Source organism: Trachemys scripta, chromosome 4 (assembly GCF_013100865.1).
Source record: "Trachemys scripta elegans isolate TJP31775 chromosome 4, CAS_Tse_1.0, whole genome shotgun sequence".
Lineage (NCBI taxonomy): Eukaryota > Metazoa > Chordata > Testudines > Emydidae > Trachemys > Trachemys scripta.
The window spans coordinates 125619685-125639369 of NC_048301.1; the positions used below are offsets into that span (position 1 = coordinate 125619685).

Here is a 19685-nt window from a genome sequence, read left to right on the forward strand (position 1 = left end):
GTGAATAAAAGCCCTGTATTTCCACAGGAGAAAACGGACCATAATACTGGCCGTAAGGACAGTCTGTCAATTGATTCTCATTCCGTATTCCAAAACCTATAGCACAGTGGGTTTCAAACAGCTGGCAGACTCTCAGGGGACCTGTATTGCACTGAAACCAAACAGAATCGAAAGAGAGCCTGAAGCAGCTGTTAGATCTTGCCGTTCAGACAGCTGGAAAATATTCTCTAACTGGAGCGATATAAACAGCATGCTTACTGCTTTTAAGTGCAGCTGTAGCCAGAAAAGAATGGCATTCTGGAGTGCTGTATGTATTCCTCTCCCCTTAAGTGACACACCAGATGCACTCAGTTTACCAGATAAAAGTTGATTTGTTTTAACTGCCAACATTATAAACAAAGTTTGGGAACTGAAAACCCACCAGGGATTCTTCTGCCTCTTACTGTATACTCGCCTCAAGAATAAAGCCTCTGCAAAGGGAATTTAGCTGATGCTGTGCAAAGCAGAGAGAAATCCAACACTATGGCTACCAGGTGTAAAAATCTTGGACTTTTGCCAGAGAAATGCACCGATAAGACAAAGACACACAAGAAGCTGATCTATTGATTAAGAGGGAACCATTCTGACAGATCTGTTGAGTAAGAAGGGCTGACTATAAATGCACTTTAAAAACTAGGGTGAACATTTTCTGCACCTCCACATTTAAACACTAGAATAAGTGGCATACTTGGGCAGTCTCCCTCATGACCCTGATACACGTGCATAACCCTGCCCATTGCTCCTGAACAATGGGATTTAGACCAAACCAAAACACCAACAACTCTGAATATTCAGCAACTTTGGGAAAGTTTGAATCTGGTTCTGGATTTCATGGCAGAACCACTAGCTTTGGACAACCTCAAACTCCAGGGAAGTTTAAGATATGGAGCTCTGCACAGCAGCTCAAGCCAATCTCTGGTTCAAATAGAAATCAGAGCTAACCAGGGACCATGGTGTGAATCCTGTGCACACCAATACAAACAGGCAGAGTGGAATGGACAAGTCTTTCTTTGAGTCTAGACGAGGACTCCACCTGCCTGTGGAAGCACATAGATTCTTGCATTCTGCACAGTCCACTGGGAAGTGGTAAGCAGTGAAAACCCTTCTGTGTGCCTCCTCCTTACAGGATAAATCCATCCCATGAAGAGGAGGAATGTCACAGCTGCAACTCAGTCTTCTCTGGAGTAGATGGGCTGATTCCAGTGTGAGGACTGGTGGTTTCCACACCCCTTCCCTACTGACCATGCCAAGCCAGTGGGGGAAAGGGGGAGGAAGAGTGTAGTTTGGTATGTACAGGAGGTCATCCCTCTGCTTCAGCCACTCCACCAGCAGTATCTCCCCTTTGTCCTGCGTCACTCATAGCAGCAAAGGAAACCTCCATGGGACAGCCAGTGGGCCTCCTCTTCCTCCATGCCGTCAGCTCGCTGCAGCTCACTTCTTCCTGCGGATCTTGGGTTTTTTCACTGGCCGGAGGTAGGGATTGTCTATTAGGCTCTCCTCTCCATTGCGGCTGCCGGACAGGGATGCGTTTTGCTGTAGCACTGAAGCATTCTCTTTCTCGGCTCCCGAATCATCCTGCCAAGTAAAAACAATAAATATTTGAAGTTAGGACCAGCTGAGCTGAGGGGGTGTGAACCACGGAGTCTGCAGACCAAAGAGATACACAGCAACCAAGATCAATAAGGATAACAAACAATGAGCAGCGCTGAGGGAGATGATCCTTGTTTCCTACTGGAAGTAGATGCTTATCAGTACAGTACAGGATTCTAGGGAAATCCTCTTTCCTCTGAGGTAGCAGTGAAAGTGCCCCCATATATTCAGGATCCCACATTAACTGCCACAAGGCTCTATTCTGTGAGCTGAAGCATGACAAAGATCTATGGCATTTTGCGTGTCATTTATACTGGTGCAAAGGGGATGTAAAATGGTACCCAAATCAACACTTGACACTCTGCCCAAGCATGTCAATGGATGATTCAAAGGGCAAGACAGGAGAATCAGACCCAAGGATGATCATAATGGGGAGTTCCAAGTTTCTGATCCTGGGCATACCGTGCTCATGTGGAGGGGTAGGTTTTCCGTGTCCGTCTGGTCATCTTGCTCGGATGAATCTGTTTCCTCCATCTGCTGCATCTCCAGCTCAGAGGGGAGAAGTGCAGTCAGGTACGGTATTGTGAAAGGCCTGGCAGCAATCACTAGGGATGGGGAAAGGAGGGCACAGTTAGCAACTTGGGAGACTTGCTTCTCAATTAAATGTGTGTTATTTCTAAGCCAGCAGCTATCAGGAAGCACTGAAGCAAATATATTATTAAAAAAGCCCAAATAGTATTTAATCTCTCCCTCCCTCCCCCACACCCTGCCAATATTTCCACCATCCAGAATCAAAAAATATAGAAGCTGCTGTCCTGGAACAAGACATTGGTCCATCAAGTCCATTATCCTTCCCCTCAAAGCAGCCAGTACCTGATGCCTCAGAGAAAGGGGCACAACTTCCTTAATGCTTCTGGCCATGTGAACAATGCAGTACACGAGACAGAGGAATCCCTCCTGACCCCCAAAGAGGATCAATCATCTTATGCCCTGAAGTATGAGGTCGGATCACCCTTGGAATAATAATACTTTGTACTTACACAGCACTTTTCAGTTGAGGACCTCAAAGCACTATGGTGAGGTGGATATTACCACCTTCATTTTGCAGGTGGGAAAGCTGAGGCACAGAAAACCTGATAATCAGAAGAGCTGAGCGCCTGCAACTCTCCTTTACTTCACAGGAAGTTGCTGGTGGTCAGCACTTTTGTAAATCAAGCCCAGAGAGGGGAAGCGACTTGCTAAAAGTTACAAAGTGAGTCCATGACAGAGCCAGGATTAGAACCCAAGAGTCCTCGCACACAGCATCCTGATCAGACCATGCCTCTTATGTAAGATGTACCCTGGTGACATGGCATCAGAAAGGAAGGATGGAACTTTATTTAGGATGTTAGCCTGGCACCTGGGAGACCCAGATTCAATTCTATGCTCTCCCACACTTCCCGTGTGGCCTTGGGAGGCCTGAGATTCAGTCCCCTATCTGTAAAATGGGGCTAACAGTATCTCCTTACTCCACAGGGTTGTTGTGAGGATAAATACATGAAAGAGTCTGTAGTACTCAGATATTACATGGGTGCCATGCAAGAACCAAAGATAGATAAAGAAATCATTTATATCTAGTGTCTGGCATTGGGCATCTTAGATAGCTCTTACGTGGGAACGTGCTGACATCATCCTTGAAGAGACTCTGCGTCTCTCCCGTCTTTGCCATGAAGCGAGTCAGAGCTCTTTCCACGTCACGCCTCTGTGACGCTGCTTTTTCCCGTAGTATCTGGTAATCTGAAACTGGCTCCCGGTACGTCTGTTGGGCAGGGAGGGAGAGAACAATGAGATGTACAGACTTAGGACTTGCAGGTACTAGCTCTGTAATATAGTTACTGGATGCAGGACAGCCAACTCAAGTTAAAGACACTATTGGTGAGCGGATGATACAACGAAACATAGAGCCCTCAACTAACAATGCCTTGCAGAGAGCGGCAGAGCTCAGAAATACAGAAACCTACAGCCCAGTGAACTTCCAAGACTGTGATGATTCACAGTAAATGAGAAAGTGTCCTAGATAAATGGGTACCAGGCCAATATTAAAAGGGCTTAAGTTGCTGCTGCTGCAATGCCAAAGAGACAATGAATGACATTTTGTAAAGTCTTTTCCACTCACCGGAGTTTTGATGTAGGTGTGAGGATCTGGGAACTCAGGAAAATGGCCGGGGATGTGGGATGGATGGGGTTTGTTCTGTCCAGCCGTTAGAGCTTTGGGAGTCACGGGCTGATTTGTCACAGGCGCTGCAGTTAAATAATAAAAACCTAGTCATCATTGTTCAGCCAAATCCCCAGCGTAAGAGGAGTGTAAGCAGAAATCGAGCGGATATTTCGATCTATAGTATAACCAGGGACAGACCATTTCCCTTAGGAAACAGTTTCAGACTCCATTCTAGATCGCTCCAAGCAACAATGATTAGTTTAAATTGACAGTGAACTGCATTCAGCCCACCACGTAAATATGTGGGCAGCAAAACCATACATGGGAAATGGGGTAACACTGGAACAGTAGCAACTACTTTGACAAATGGTGCCCTATTCCTTCATTTATCATTTGTCAGTTACAGAAAATCTTAATATAAACTGCTCTTCCAGGAGTAGTCCTCTCCGCTGTGCCTCAAAAGAACAGAAACTCTTTGGGTGCACGCAGAGGGACTGGAGGAGTACGGAATACAAGTGCATACCCGCAAGCTTAGATTTTAAGGTCCATGAAATTTTGGGAATGGTCAACAACATTTACAGGCACAGAATTACTTGTGGATCCACAGGTTAGTCAATTTCTCTTTCGTTTGTCATCAATTTCACCTTCTGTTTGTTGTGCCCTAGCCCCACTCTGCAATGTTTAGGGTACAAAACTTCAAGGGGGATTTTTATTTGTTAAAAATATTACTTTAAACAAAATAAAGTCCCACAGAAATAGTCTACTGGTCAGGATCCATAAAATCTGGTTTTTACTATACATAGATTTTCAACCAAACATCACCTGACAGAATCCCTTTAACAGCCATTTCAATCTATCTACTATTGTTTTGCATGGCACCAATTTACTAGCTTATTACAAATTAATTCCCTTGCTAGATGATGCTCCACGTACGTGCAGTGATGACCATCCGCTGGGAGCGCTTGGCATATGCAGGGAGAGTTTCTACATTGAACCCTGAAACACAGGAGATGGGGAAACAGAAATCACGCTATTATCAACAAAACAAGGATTGACGAATGCAGGTGCTTGCCAGATAGAAAACACTGCTTCTTGGCTCAAGTCGGATCTCACTGAAGTCAGTAGGAATTTTGCACTTTACTTCAAAGGGAATCGGACAGAACTCCAAATGATTTAAGTCTATATTTATACCTGAGCATCAAAATGAGGCCTTTCCACTAAGACCTGGATCACTGAGACCACCTTCTCCTCCTGTTCTATTGTCTATCTTTTTTCTCTCCGGAACCCTCAAAGTTTAGTAGCTCCCTCTCCAGCTGAAGACCAGAGGCAAAAAAATATGGAGGAACTTAATACCACTGAGCGTCGTCCAGAAAGATGTAAACTACACTCCCCACCCTACCCCAACCGCTCAGGAACCTAGCGTTCTGCTTCTGTAACACGAATGGACCTTGTAAGCCCTGGGGAGCTAGGATACTTATTTCCATGTCCATTGCCTCTTTCGCCAAAGAATCTCAAAGCACCTTACAAACATCAATACATTAAGCCAACTGTCAACAATACTTCTTCTCAAAACCAGAAACAGAATTCAGGACTCCAGATCCCCAGGGCTTAACCAATAGACCCACTTTCCTTAGAGCCTGGAATAGAACCCAGGAGTCCTGGCCCACTCCTTGCTCAGACCACTAGACAATACCATCTTCCTTACAATAACCACAAGAGGCACAAAAATGCATAGAACAGGTCCATCTGCATCAGAGGGAGCATTAGGGAGAGTTGCATTTAGGAAAATACCCAGATGTCCTTGATTTCCTGTTTGGCTCCGTAGGCTACAGCCTTGGCCTAGACAGGTAGTGCCAGCTTTGCCCTGGTGATCATGCAATACTAATTAAGCTGGTGGCTCACACGGCATGTTGTCAGGTCAACAGTATTATTAATGCTCCCCGCACAGTATCTGCAGAACCCAGAGCAGAGCTGCCTGCTGCCGGTTCGTTTGCCCCTATCTGAAAGGCAATGCTATTCTTAGTCAGGCTGGAGGATGCCAAACAAGCTATGTCCTAATACCAGCAGGAGCAATCACAGCAAAACAACCCTCCACCCAACCCCAATCCTTCATGTTTCAACCACTGGGGCTTTCTGTGAACCAGTATGATACTCACCCATTTCGACTAAGGTAACAACAATATCCGAAAGGGTTGGCTGAGTTCTTGCTGTGTGCTCACAGTAGGACTTGGCACTCCTTCCGATTTCTGACACATCTGGGAAAGAAACATCCAGCAGAACACGGACATTTGAAACAGACAATGGCTTCCAGATTTATATCAGACTAATCCTGCTTTCAGACACTTATACCCGATGAGCGCTTCAAATGAGCCCTTTTATTGAGGTTAGAAAGGAAAGAAAAGGTCTTCTGAAATACAAAGTCTTACTGCTGGATTTTTAATTCTTTTGTTAAAAAATGGCCTTGCATCATTTAATGGAGACATTAAGATCAAATAATCAGAAAGCTTCTACAAAGTCTGCAGCACATTCATTTGCAAGCATACAAAACCCCAGGTTTGTGAACTCAGAAAAACATGTATACTAAGCAGTGAGTGCACAAATCAGAAAGTAAGGGGCATAGTTGTCTATCTTAGGTACTTCTATGGTCCCCTTTACTAGAGTATCAGCACCTCACAAACTTTACTGTATTTATCCTCAAACCAACCCTGTGAAGCAGGGCAGAGCTATTTACCCCCATTTTACAGATGGGGAACAGAGGCAAAGAGAGACTAAGTGACTTGCTCAAGGTTTCAAAGGGAGTCTCTGGCAGGGCAGGAAACTGAACTCAAGTCTCTTAAGTACTAGGCTAGTGCCCTAACCACTGGACCATCCTTTCTCTCTCTAGTTACCTCATTTACACAAATGAATAAGTGCATACAAAATATATACATTTAAGATTGGAAGCCTGTTTGAAAATGTTGCCCTAAACTTTAGAAAGAGACCAATGTAAAGCTTCAGTAATTAAGAAGCAATTAACTACTCTGGTGATCTGTCAGGTCTGTTAACATTATAGCAATGTGGCTGTATCAAGGCCGCTCATTTTTATTTCCAGTGGGAATACTTGATTTTAAGACCACTGTATTTTATTTCAGAAACTACACTGGCCTCTCAAATCTCTGCTTTATTGCTTGAAATAGCTGCACCTGTGATACAGATACTTACAGCTCTGTAACATCTCCGTCAGGGTTTCCACTGCTGCCTTTTCGGCACTCTCAAACCCAGCCTCTGTCAGCAAGGAGCTGACCACAACCTGCAGAGTCCTTCTCCGAGCCAAGTAATAATTATCTGCGGGGGTTGTTGAGTGTTTGCTTCCTGATCTCTACAGAAACAGATCCCAGCCCAAAAAAAACAACAGGAGATTGTTACATCCTTTCATTAACAATGGCTTCAAAGAAGTGAAAAACACCACCACTTGATCACAGAGTAGGGTACAGAAGGATATCATGCAAGAGTCTAATACCAGTTCCCCAAACCTCAACTCTGCCAGTATCACCTCAGCCCTGCCTTCAATACCCACTCCTATTCCAATCTGGCAAAAGAACAGATTGGGAATAAGCCTTAGGAATCACGCTGATTCTGTTGCATTGTCACACTAAGTCACCAGATGGGATGGGACTAGCATTAGACTCACAGTTCTGGAACAATTTGGAGTGCTCGGGGGCAGAACTGTGAGCATGTTGCAAGTGGAACTTTACAAAGCAGTGTGGTGTAGTGTTTACGGGATACTAGGAGCCAGGCATCCAGCTCTGCTTTGATTTAACAAATACTTATTGTTTATTTTAATCTCCCCTTCACAGTTTGCTTGTCTTCTCAGATTGTAGGCTCCTGGAGTTAGGGACAAGGTCTTGTACATTAGAAAAGCACTTAGCTGCTACTGAAAGCCAAATAAATAATAGAAATAAATTAGAAGTAATGAGCAACAGCACCTCCTATCTGATTCACTGGCAGTTGTGGGTATCCAATGCCAATGAAAAGCATCCCATTAATATCTCTGTACCTCAACTGCCCACTTGTAAAACAGCGATAACACCATACTGCCATAACACTTCCTGTTTCTCTAGCACCTAACTGAAGGAGGATCCCAAAGACAAACGAGCCTCCCTTTTACACAGGAGCATGTTACTAGCCCCCTCGTACACACGGGCAGGCAGAGACCCAGGGAGGGGAAAGCAAGTCTGTAGCAAACCAGGAGCAGCACCCTGGTGAGCTGGCCCCAGTCTCTGCTTCAGACACTAGCCAAGTGTGGCACCCCCCACCCCATGTGCCCCCTCCTCTGCTCCATTCCACGCCTAGCGTGAAGTCCCTAACATCCCCCTCCCAGTGCCAGGCTCTGCCAGGGTACTAGACACTAGATCCCACCCCTGTGCTAAGCCCTGCCAGGGCACTGGGTATTCTGGGGCTCGCCTCGCAGTCACCCATACACTGTCCCTTTAAGACCCTCCCACGTGCGCCCCCCGCCAATCTTCCTGTGATTGGCAGCGACCGCGGTCAATCCGGCTATAGGCACTTCGACCAATTGAAAACCAGTTCCACACCCCGCCTACTCCAGCAGATCAGCCAATCAGAGGCTCCCTCTCTTCGGCCCAGCAGGCCCCGAAGCCGCCCACCCTGGCCGCAGCCGCTTCAACCCGTGTCGGATAAGCCGGTCCCCCGGCCACCTTGACCCGTGCGTTGGCCGTTCTCCAAGGAACTTAACCCCCCCAGGATCCGCCGTTACCGTGCCCGAGCCGCTGGACACCGTGTCCGCCATCTTGAATCCATGGGCGACGACGCGCGTGCGTGGTCGCGCGGGGCATTATGGGACTTGTAGTCCTGAAGAGAGCCTGGGGCTTCAGGGAGAACCTATTGGCCTGGGGATTGTGATGGGGAAGCTAGTGCTGAGCCTAGGGCTGGGGAGCTGTCTAGTCTACCTGAGTCTGGATAGAGCCTGAAACAGCTCCAAGAAGTGTGAATTGCACAGACCCAGTAATTTAAAGGGTATCACTGTTAACCATTTCACGGCTGATCAAGGGACGACAGAGGCTGGCTTAGGGGTGGAATTTGCGAGGGCGCCTTTAATTTATTTTTCCAGTTCACAGCCTGGCCAGTCTCAAGAAGACAGGACTTCGTGTGGGATTGGTTCAGTGCGCTACCGAAAAATCCAGGAAACGTTGCTGCAGTAGCCCTTCTCTCCATTGCTTCTCCCAAAATACTGTTCCCCAAATTGCTGTGTCCCCAAGATCCACCCCCAAATGTGTTAAAGATCCGCTCAGTTTGTACCCTAGTCATATGGTACAGGGGTTTCCAGAAAGCCATGCAGTGCAAGAGATGAGGTACCTGTCTAGACAAAGAAACTATCCATTCTCTCTAATTGCAGTACAAATGAAAGGACCCCCATGAAAAAGGAGCTCTCTGCCTTTCTGACATAAGGGGGTCAAGGAATAGTTGGGTTGTCCTTCAGGGACTATGCTATTTATGTTGGACTGGAAAGAGCTGAAGCTGCTGTTAGCCCTGTTGATGCCATTTCAATTATTTTATTTCAGTTTGGCTAATAGTTTTCATTTCTTTACCACTTTTGCAACCACAATAAAATGTCTGACATTTACGCAGAACCTTTCATCTCAACAGATGCTGCTGAGTTTCAGTGTCCAACAGATGGAAAGTTTGAATCTACAAAAAAAGTCTTTTGTTAAGCTCATATGAAGGGCCTAAATCACCTGGTCGGGTTGCTTGAAATATTTGTCGGTCATTTCTCAGTAAGCAGTGCTTTCTGAGCACAGCTTCAATTTCCCTTCTAGGGTGTTCAGATCTTGTGATCAAAACTTTGGTGAATGTCAGAAGTCGGTTGTGTGCTTCAGAAACTACAGAACAGGAAACACCCCCCCTACAGCTCCCACCTCTTGCTTCCTGTTTAACTACATGGGTGGGGGGAGAGAAGCATCTTAGGAACCAATAACTGTGTTGCAAAAAAGAAATGTAAACAACAGCTGCCACGCTGGAAATTAAAGGTCCTGATCTTGGTCAATTCAGATTGCAATGCAGCTTCCACGCAGCGCTCGTTTTTCAGAAGCAATGGTAGCAAAAACAGTAACCCGTGATAAAAGGAGTGGGTGGAGGAGAGGAAAGACTGGATTGCTGAAAGGAAACATGTCCGGTGAAGTAAATTTCCTGATCGTCAAGAAAGGTAGGAGGCAATTTAGTTGCATTTTTACTGTAAAGTGTAAATTGAAAAGGAGAAAGAGAAATAGAGAGATCTCATGTCATAAACAACAAAGGACCAGGAAAAAAATTGGTTCCAAAGAGGTTGGTCGAACATAAGAATCTCAGAGACACTTCAGAGTGGTTGCTTGACAGGGAGCGATTGTTTATTGGAAGTAGATCTTGCTGCAGGGTTCGTTATGTATATATATCCCCTTGTTGTACAGATGGTGTCAGAACCCAACAAACCAGTGACGCAGTAACTTTTGTAGCCCACGGCAGTTGTGTGTAGCCTTGCCAGAAGTGCTGGAGTGGAGGCGTAGAAGCTTTTCTGCCCATTAGTGAGCTAAGATGTCTGTGTCCTCTTGCAAAAGACACAGGGCAGGATTTTCACAAGTGCTGAGTCCCTGCATCTTGTAAATGGAGTTGCAATAGCCCAGCACTTCTGAAAAGCAGGACCTTCATGAATAAACCAAGATTACAGGTGACCAGGGGAGAAGCGACTTGTGGGAGGACTTAGCGCTGGTACCTTATGGTGGAATCCTCTGGTTAACTGTTGACATGGGTCTGAACCAGTTTGGGTGAAAAGGGGAAGGAGCGCTCTAGGTAATCTGGATGAAAACCTCAACTCACTGCTCCTGCCTGGAGCTAAAGCACAGGGTCAGGCTTAGCCAGTAACGTTTATAAGAGTAATAGCTGACTCTCAAACCAAGAGGTAGCATGGCATACCAAGTATATACCATTAGCACTGCACACCTGAATTCATACCCTACCTCCACCTTGGCTTATGTGGTACCTAGCATGGCATGTCTGAATCTGTAGCTGTAGCTTGGCATACCTGATATCCATCCATAACATGAAACAGCTGGTACCTACCTGTAATATGGCCCACCTGAATCCATAGCAAGAAAGTAACGCATCTCTGGAGTGCCATGATGTTAATTCACTGTGTGTCATATATTTGTCAAGCTAGGGACTCCATCATGTGACACCCAGGTTAGGAATGGATGTAAAATGCTAATATGGCGAGATGGGAGTGGGGATGGCTGAGAGAGCATATGAACATCAAGCACCACACCAGAGCATTGAGCAATGGTGCAATTACTCCGTGTAAATACATCAACAGTCTCTAAGTCCAGGAGAAATATCCCACCAAAAATAGCTCAGCTTCTCCTTGTCCTTAGAAGATTAGGGCCAGAAACTCAGATAGTTCATTCAACAGGGAGCCCGTGTGAGGGGCAAGTAGGTGGGGGCACAGTACAGAGTGAGGGAGTGTTATTTAGAGCTTAGGATCTAGTCCCGCCTCTGTCACTAATTCACTCAGTGACCTTGGGCAAGGCACTGTTGTGCCTGAGTTTCCCCATTTATGTGACAGGAAGGATGTTAATATTATCTACCCACCTGTGGTAATTACACTGAGAACCTTGTGTGAAAGGTGTGATATAAATGCAAAGCATTATTATTCTTGTTGGTATTGCTATTTGTTTTATTATCTCAGGCCTTAGAATTCCCTCTACTTGATTTGAACATTGCTCTCCTCAAGACTGGTAGTCTGCCTTCCCATAGTTTGAAATATTTAGTATTTAGGAGTGCTATGGTAAAGGGGAATTTTAGGCAAATTTAGGGCTTCATCAGACCCTGTGACACACAGGAAGACTGGGCTGAGTCTTGTAAAACAAGCAGAGGGAAGGCTCCGTTTGGGTAGCTCATCACTGAAATCTGTTGTGAACATCTTTGTTCTCCCTTCTTAAGGCCTGATTTTATTGTTTGTATGAAGACATTTAGTCTCTTTGACAAACACTGGGGAAATTGCTTCACCCCAGTTTGGTATGGGCCCCCCAACAAACTCTGTGTAACAAAACAAATATAATCCCCTGCAACAACAAAAAAAGGTGGGGAAGAGAAATTCCACTATAATATTTAAAAAATTCCGTACCAATAACCAAGAGTGACACTTACTAATCATCGGGTAGTAGCCGTGTTAGTCTGTATCCACAAAAACAACAAGGAGTCTGGTGGCACCTTAAAGACTAACAGATTTATTTGGGCATAAGCTTTCGTGAGTAAAAACCTCACTTCTTACTAATCATGTCCATTGCCTCTTTCACCAAAGAATCTCAAAGCACTTTACAAACATCAATACATTAAGCCAACTGTCAACAATACTTCTTCTCAAAACCAGGAATAGAATTTAGGATTCCATATCCCCAGGACTTAACCAATAGATCCACTTTCCTTAGAGCCTGGAATAGAACCCAGGAGTCCTGGCCACACTAGACAATATCACCTTCCTTACAATAACCACAAGAGGCACAAATCTGCATAGAATGGGTCCATTGTATCAGAGGGAGCATTGGGGAGAGATGCATTTAGGAAAATACCCAGATGTCCTTGATTTCGTATCTGGCTCCCTACGCTACAACCTTGGCTTAGACAGGTAGTGCCAGCTTTGCCCTGGTGACCATGCAATACTAATATAGCTGGTGGCTCATACGGCATTTTGTCAGGTCAACAATATTATTAATGCTCCCCACACAGTATCTGCAGAACCCAGAGCAGAGCTACCTGCTGCCGGTTTGTTTGCCTTCCCTTGACATTTCTGGTGTTTTACATTCAGTGGCCTCTTCTGTCAACCAAAGAGAACAGGGCTTGCAGGTCCCCCAGCCCACCCCACCGAAAGTCCTGACCAATAGCAGAGAACAGAAGGCTACGCAGAGCAGGCAGAATCTTACCCAGGGACCTGGGCCAGCGGTAACAGCTCAAGGTAGTATTTCTTCCAGACCCCACTTCCTTTCTCAGTTGAGGGCATCAGCTGCAAGGACACTGGTAAAGCCATCACACGTGTACTGAGGTTCCCATGCGCACATGCTGTTGCATGAGTCTGCATGCACAGAGTGATGCCCACCACTCTTGCCCATTCACACTAACACATCCATGCTCACAACTCTCACATGCATCCTTCCACACCCACAACTCTCACCCCCCGCCCAACATACACACAGCCTCCTTCTCTTGTGCTCACTCCACAGACTAAGGGCTGCTGGGATCACCACTATTTAAATTTCAGTTTAGGTGCAGCCTCCCTGCTCTTGTCATGCCGCCAGTATGGCTTATCCTTTGGGTGCCCCTGTTTGATAGGTTTGACTCTCTGGAGCAACAGTTTGCACGCCTCGATCGGCACCTTTTCGCTTTGCAGACTGCAATACCATATTGAATCCCTGTGGGGAGCTGTTAGACAAATAACAGGACCTTCCCAGTTAAGTCTCATCTGTGGGGTTTGCTGGCATTACTTTATTCTCTGTCCATGGGTAGAGATTCTTTTTCTTTCTTTCCCAAGTTACCTTCCAGACTCAACTCAGGAAACAAACCCCACTCTGAAATGAAGCATGTAGATCTTTATATTACAGTGGCTTTGTTTGGCACTAGTTCAGAGATGGGGGGAAAACCCTGGAAAAAAGTTGTGATAGGAGAGGCAGTGTTATCTAGTGGGTAGAGCACTAGACCAGGATTCGGAAGAGCTATGTTCAATTCCTGGCTCTGCCACCAGCCTACTGGGTGAACCTGGGCAAGTCACTTTCCCTTCCTTGTGCCTCTGTTTCCCCATCTGTAGAATGGCGATAATGACCTCCTTTTTAAAGTGCTTTGAGATCCACTGATGAAAAGCACTAGATAAGCACTGGATATTCTATTCTTCAGCAGGACCATCCCCCACCAGGCAGTTTGCCCCACCCCCTGTTTGAGAGGGCACCCAAACTGAGTAGTGTTGCAACCTGGCCCGCAGGGTTGCAATGACACTCAGGTTTGGCCCAGCCACTCCTTCGTCATGATGCCCTTCATCGCAGGCCCCTCCCAGTATGGGAAGCAGGCCCAGCCCCATGGGCAGGAACCACTGCTGCAGCGTGAGTGTGGGGTGGGCTCACTCACCAGCACACACCGCTTACCCCCAGAGCCTCCTCCAGTGCAAATTGTTTTTGAATGGGGGGAGGCAAAAACTTCTGTGCAGCCCTGTTATTCACCATGGCAAGCAGTTGATGAATAAGAAGCCCTGGAAAACTTTTCCCATGCAGTGTTTCATGGCCTCACTGCCCATGTCTTGCTCTGTCAAGAGCAAGGTACCAAATGACCCAGCTGAAATCCAGAGCTATGAGCAAACAGTCCCAGTGTTATAGGTACAACAGCCCTCCTCATGGTACAGTAAAAAAGAAAGCTCATTCATGCTTCGTGTCATAAGCCCACCTCTAACTGATGAGGGTTAAGAAAAAACTTCCTCTATGGACAAGTTATTCCATAAATTTTCACTCCGGGGTTTCTTGCACCTACCTGCTGGTACTGGCCACTCTTGGATTTGGGACTAGAAGGACCCCATGTCTGATATAGAATGGCAGTTCATATGTTCCTAATTAGAGCAAGGCAAGTGCATAGCTTGAAATTCATATTACTTAGAATCATGTGAAATTGTGAACTAAGTTTTCACTGGAAACATTTGGCTGCTGTCATTTTCCCCATTTTCCCCAGAATCTTATGAAATTGGTAATCTAACTGGAAGGAAAAAAAGCAGGATTGTCACCTTTCACATGTTTTTCCAGTGAAATCTGTTTGTTAATTTTCATCCCAGAGTGTTTCTCATTTTAGCAGGAAAATTTTATTTTAAAAGGAACCACTTTCTAATTTGTGGCAAAATGCAAAATCAAAAAAAAAAAAAACAACCCTCAATGTCAGGTGTTTTGAATTGTGTTGGAAATATTCTGCATGATTTAGTCAGACAGAGATAGGAGTGGGAGTCAAGATTCCTGGGTTGTGTTCATTGAACTGTTGTTTGACGGCAGGCAAGCTCATATAACCTCCCTGTGCTTCAGCTGAACGGTTATAATGATGCTCACTCATCTCAAAGGAGGAGAAGTAAAGCCTCAATTCATGTGTGTAAAGGATGACAGTGATTCCAGGCTCCTTAGGTGTGACTAGACCATGACATTGTCATTTTTACTCTTGGGAGGCACTCAGGTGTTATGATGAAGGAGGCCACATAGGAACATGGATGGATAACCTTGATGTTTTCAGATCTAGATGGTATGGCTTTCTGGAAGATAAGCTTTAGTCAGGCACAAGTTGTTCGGCTTAATATAGGGGGTAACTAAGTGGAATTCCATGGCCTTTGATTTACAGGAGGTCCGGCTAGATGATCTGTCGTCCTTTTTAGCTTTAAAAGCTATGGCTAGATAGGCAGACTTTGAAAAGTATCACTTGGGGGGAGAAACGACAGAATAATTGATTGACATCTGAAAAAAAATCTTGCTGATGCTTTGCTAGACTTGTGGCACCAGCCGCTGAAAAGAGTTCATTTCCTTCCCTTTGTTTTTGTCTTTTGTCCAGTCCCAGTCTGTATTTGTCTAGTAAGATCTCCTACAAAACAGGCGCCTTTATTTCCCAAGTACTAGTATATGGGGCAGGGTATCCTCATCTCTGCCCCACCTTCCTTACCTAGCTAATGAACCCACACACTTACATGTTCACCCAACAAAACATAACTTTGATTACCTTTGTCACTAGAGGGCGGCACGTTACCAGAATACCTTCAGGCTCCTTCTGGAGATTTAGACAGTTACCCTCCAGACTTGCAAAACCTAGGAGGGAAAAATCCTTTCTTCAGCCTTCTGCTGCTGAAAACCTTTTACAAACATAGGAATTGACAGATTGGATCAGATCAGGGGTCCATCTAGTTATGTATCAATACCAGATGTTCAGAGTATGTTGCAAGTGGGCAAGTATGGAATAGCCTATCCACAGAGAAAGTTTCTTCCTAATCCTGTCAGTGGTTAGCTTATGCCATGGAGGAGAGAGAACCATAAAGCAGGGGACTTACAGTCATGCTGTCATTGTTATTTTTATTATATTAATCCTATCTAATATAATTTGGATGCTCTAATTATTCATACCAATAGCTTTTTATTTAAACTTACTAAGGTTTTATTCTCACAGATATGTTGGCCACAGCTTTGTTATCCAGCTGTATATGAAATCCTGGTGTGGTGGGTGGCAAAACGGCTAACATGATCCTTGGATGTTTCAACAGGGGACTATCGAGCAAGAGTAGAGAGGTGATATTGACTCTCTAGGTAGCACTGGTGAGACTACTGTTGGACATTGTCTCCAATTTTGGTGTTCACACTTTTAAAAAGTGTGTGGAAAAATTGTAGGGGACCAAGAGAAGAGTTAAAAGAATGATCTGTGGTCTGGAAAACACACCTTAAAATGAGCAAGTTAAGGAGTTCGGTCTATTTAGATTGAAAGATTAAGATGTAATTAAATCACAATCTGTAAATACCTACACAGAGGACTCTTTAATCTAGCAGACAAAGGCACAACAAGATCCGGTGGCTGGAAGTTTAGGCCAATAAAGTTAAAGCTGGACATAAAATCCACATTTTTAACTGGGAGCATAATTAACCACTGGACCAGCTTCCCATGGGAAGTGGTGAATTCTCCATCACTTGGAGTCTTTAAATCAAGATTGAATATCTTTCTAAAAGGTAATGCTCTAATTCAGCCACAAGTTATTGGGCTGCATGCAGGAATGCATGAGTGAAGTTTTATGGCTTGTGTGATGCTGGAGGCTGGACTAGATACTCATGGTGAGGTAGGTATTGTACTTCCAATTTCACAGATGAAGAACCAAGAAGAGAAGGTCACAGAGGGGAGGCAGTGTCAGGGCTGGGATTAGAAATCAGGTGTTCCTAGCTACCAGTCCTGCATTCCCCCTCTCCTCCACACTTGTTGAGGCATCAGAGATGATAAATCTAGGGTTTCTTGGCTGTCTCACGCCGCTCTCCCAGGATGACCCTAGAGCATGCTGTAAAGACCCAGCAGCTGGCCAGATTGGAACCCCAGGGTGCATCTGTGAGTTAGAAGGGGTGCTGGGAATACTGCTGTTTGCTGGACCTTTTAGATGACTCCCACATTAAAAGCTGTTCATTTCTGGTCTGTAAGCAGCACATGGCTCTGCTCTTGAGTCACAGTGCCATGTCTAATCAACCAGGCATGTAGACCCATACCTACAGGCTGTCCCGAGTCCCGGCTGCCGAGAACTATTGCAGATCTCTGGTCAGCTGGCCCTGCCTAATCGGTGATTCACTGGGTGTTGTGCTCTGTTCTATTCTCTCTCTTCATTTGACTGAAGCTTTAGGGTTTGAAGGTTACAATGAGATCAGCTGTAAGGAAGCTTTCAATGGGTCTTATCACTGGTCAGATGCAAGATTTTCCTTCTTGGAAAGGCAAAGGAGTGGATGTGCTGAAACAGCCAGCCTGCTCTGATCAGTTTGCACAATACGCGGTGAAGGGAGCTGAGGAGTGGGGAGAGTCTATTCATCACAGATGCTTAGCACCAACTGGAGGGCATGTGGTCCCCCCTCTCTGTCTTCCCTCTAATGGGAGAGATCTTTATAATCTCCGCCTCATCAAAAAGAACTCCTCATCCTCAACATCACAGTCATGATTCTACCTTCCCTCCCTGGCTTGGGAAAGCCTCCTCCAGCTCGCCTCACCAGAAGGTCTCTGTTGTCTCACAGCTGCAGAGCATTCCAGAGACACTGGACCGAAACAACCCCTTGGGTTGCTATCAGGTACGTTGTGAATCGAAATAGCCCACTGGGATTGCAGTGGAATGGGGGATTCAGCACAGAAGCTGAAGCAGAGAACTGACAGTGGAACAGTCAATATGTCCGTGGCCCAGCCTTTCTTTTGGCAGGGCAAGGCTTGGTGGAAAGCCCCATCACCTGGGACATTTAAAACAAGGCTGGAAAAAGATTTGGAGACTAGGCTGTTGGGAACAACCCCACATTGACCCCCGGGAGGAGCTGTTGAGCTCTTTCAGGGCAGGGACTGTGTGCATTTTGTGTCCTATACAGCACTGAGTGAGTTGCTGATGCTTAATAATTAATAACACCCTAGATGACCTAATAAAGGCCATTTATGTCTCTCATGTCTGGGATTCTATGATCTTTTATCTGTTCTTCTCCCCTTGCAAGGAATTGGACACCATTCTGGTTCATTTATCAACATGCTCCAGCTAGAGGGGCTTAGCTTCCAATTATCCCTAGTTCTGGGGGACACCAGGAAACACCAGTGGCCCAGCCATTCTGCATGGTGTCGCCATCAGATAACCGGGCCAAGCACAGGCTTTTTCTTTTTACAGTAACTCTGGAAGGAAGTCTCAGCTGCACTGTCCCACGTGCTACGATTTGGCCTTGAAAAGCATCATTGATTTCCGAGTGCCCCTGAGTACTCTTGTTTCTGTCAGAGGCAGTGATTGCTGTGGATTCTCTGTATTCACATCGTCTGGCTTTTGAGGGGAGCCTGAGAGCTGGGATACTAACTTATTTGTTGGTCCAATACAATACATTGTCCAGCCCAACACCCAGGAACAGGAGAGGAGGAGAACCTCTGTTTTTTAAAAGGTAGGAGCAGTTGTTGTGCAGCCTTGGCTATATGAGGGATTGTATCCAGCCTCTTTGGTCTGCAGCATGCTGACCGTGCAGATCTTGAGAAAGGACACGAGATCGCAACCCCTAGCAGATCTCTACAGTCCCTCTCAATGGCATGGAATCTTTTCCATGCAGCCATTCAGGAGCGTGTCAGTGGATACCAACCCCTGTCACGTGACAGGGTATTTAACTGTCAGTAAGTCTGACCTATGTCAGGTGACTTAGGCCAGGAAATAAAGTTCTGTCTCTTGTCAACCCTCCTGTGTGTCACAACTTTATTACAAGGTGCACAGGTCCACCCGTGTCCACTCAGGACACCACTCCACATCCCCTCAAGGTCATGAATCCAGATACCCATTTGGGGGCACAGAGTCACAGGTTCACCCCATACACACACAGTGTGGGGTGCAACTCCACATCCCCCACTTGGGCAAAGATCCATACCTCTGTCTTCCTGCCATCTATCACAGACTTCGATTTCCTCCCAGGCTGATATTAATAGAAGAGGAAGCTGAGCTCAAGGCCATGTTCTATTAACAGTTTCTGGTCCAAACATTAGGGGGCAGGGTAAGCAGGAGACATTTGGGTTCAGAAAATTCAGACTCAAACTCCTCTTCATTCCAGAGACTGGCTGCTGCCGTGCAGGATTCTACCTCCCCCTTGCAACCTGGGTTGTGGGAATGAGCCCTCAGACAAAATGTCCATGTAAACAGATCTCTTCTCATGTATCATGACGAGAGATGGGCCTGAACTGTCTACTTTAGATCCAGATCTGACCCCATCCAAAGTCTAAGGTTCCTCGGATCCAGGGTTTTGATGTGACCCACTATAGAGATTGGGGAGAGTGGCAGCCATATAATTTGGCTCTGGGTCTAGCCCTCCTCAAATTTTGGATCTGAGACTTTGGTCCAGGCCCGTCCCTGCGATGTCCTGTTGCCATGACACCAAGGAGGTGAATGGAATTAACCCTGTGTCTACTGAACCAGACTCAAGATTGTCTGGGGTTGGCAGGTTTGCAGATGGGCTCGGCTTCCCCTAGGCCTCACTTCAGCCATGTGCCCAGCCCTTAAACAGCCTCTAAAGTGCCTTCAGACTGCAAGTGTAAGTAATGCAGAGTAAGATGGGCATCATCTCCCTGATAAACCTGGTGCTGGAGTGACAGGGAG

At 45.8% G+C, this 19685-nt stretch overlaps 2 protein-coding genes across 4 annotated transcripts in view; one reads left to right on the forward strand and one right to left on the reverse strand.

Annotated features, from left to right (window-relative positions):
• On the reverse strand, nucleotides 1–8642 carry TAF8 (TATA-box binding protein associated factor 8). Of its 2 annotated transcripts, none has more exons than XM_034767319.1 (8): nucleotides 8583–8642; nucleotides 7028–7184; nucleotides 5983–6081; nucleotides 4760–4822; nucleotides 3785–3909; nucleotides 3280–3427; nucleotides 2092–2234; nucleotides 1–1614 (listed from the first exon to the last, which is right to left on the reverse strand). In XM_034767319.1, the coding sequence occupies exons 1-8, from the start codon at nucleotides 8613–8615 to the stop codon at nucleotides 1471–1473; spliced, it is 912 nt and encodes a 303-aa protein (XP_034623210.1). In that variant the 5' UTR covers nucleotides 8616–8642; the 3' UTR covers nucleotides 1–1470. The 2 variants fall into 2 exon arrangements, with proteins under 2 accessions (XP_034623210.1, XP_034623211.1); XM_034767320.1 differs by lacking the exon at nucleotides 8583–8642 and adding an exon at nucleotides 8401–8576.
• An 838-nt stretch (nucleotides 8643–9480) lies between these two features.
• CCND3 (cyclin D3) overlaps nucleotides 9481–19685 on the forward strand; it is a 69409-nt gene continuing 59204 nt past the window's right edge. Inside the window, exon 1 of one of the 2 annotated variants that reach the window (XM_034767323.1) lies at nucleotides 9481–10028. The gene's annotated coding sequence lies outside the window, so the exon portion shown is untranslated. The remainder of the gene's footprint in view (nucleotides 10029–19685) is intronic. The other variant, XM_034767324.1, reaches the window with a different exon arrangement.

Coding starts and splice junctions, on each gene's coding strand:
- TAF8 (XM_034767319.1), bottom strand. CDS start 8,615: ATGGCGGACACGGTGTCCAGCGGCTCGGGCACG. Junction 7,185..8,582: donor TGTCCAGCGGCTCGGGCACG/GTAACGGCGGAT, acceptor CTGTTTCTGTAG/AGATCAGGAAGCAAACACTC. Junction 1,615..2,091: donor TACCCCTCCACATGAGCACG/GTATGCCCAGGA, acceptor TTTACTTGGCAG/GATGATTCGGGAGCCGAGAA.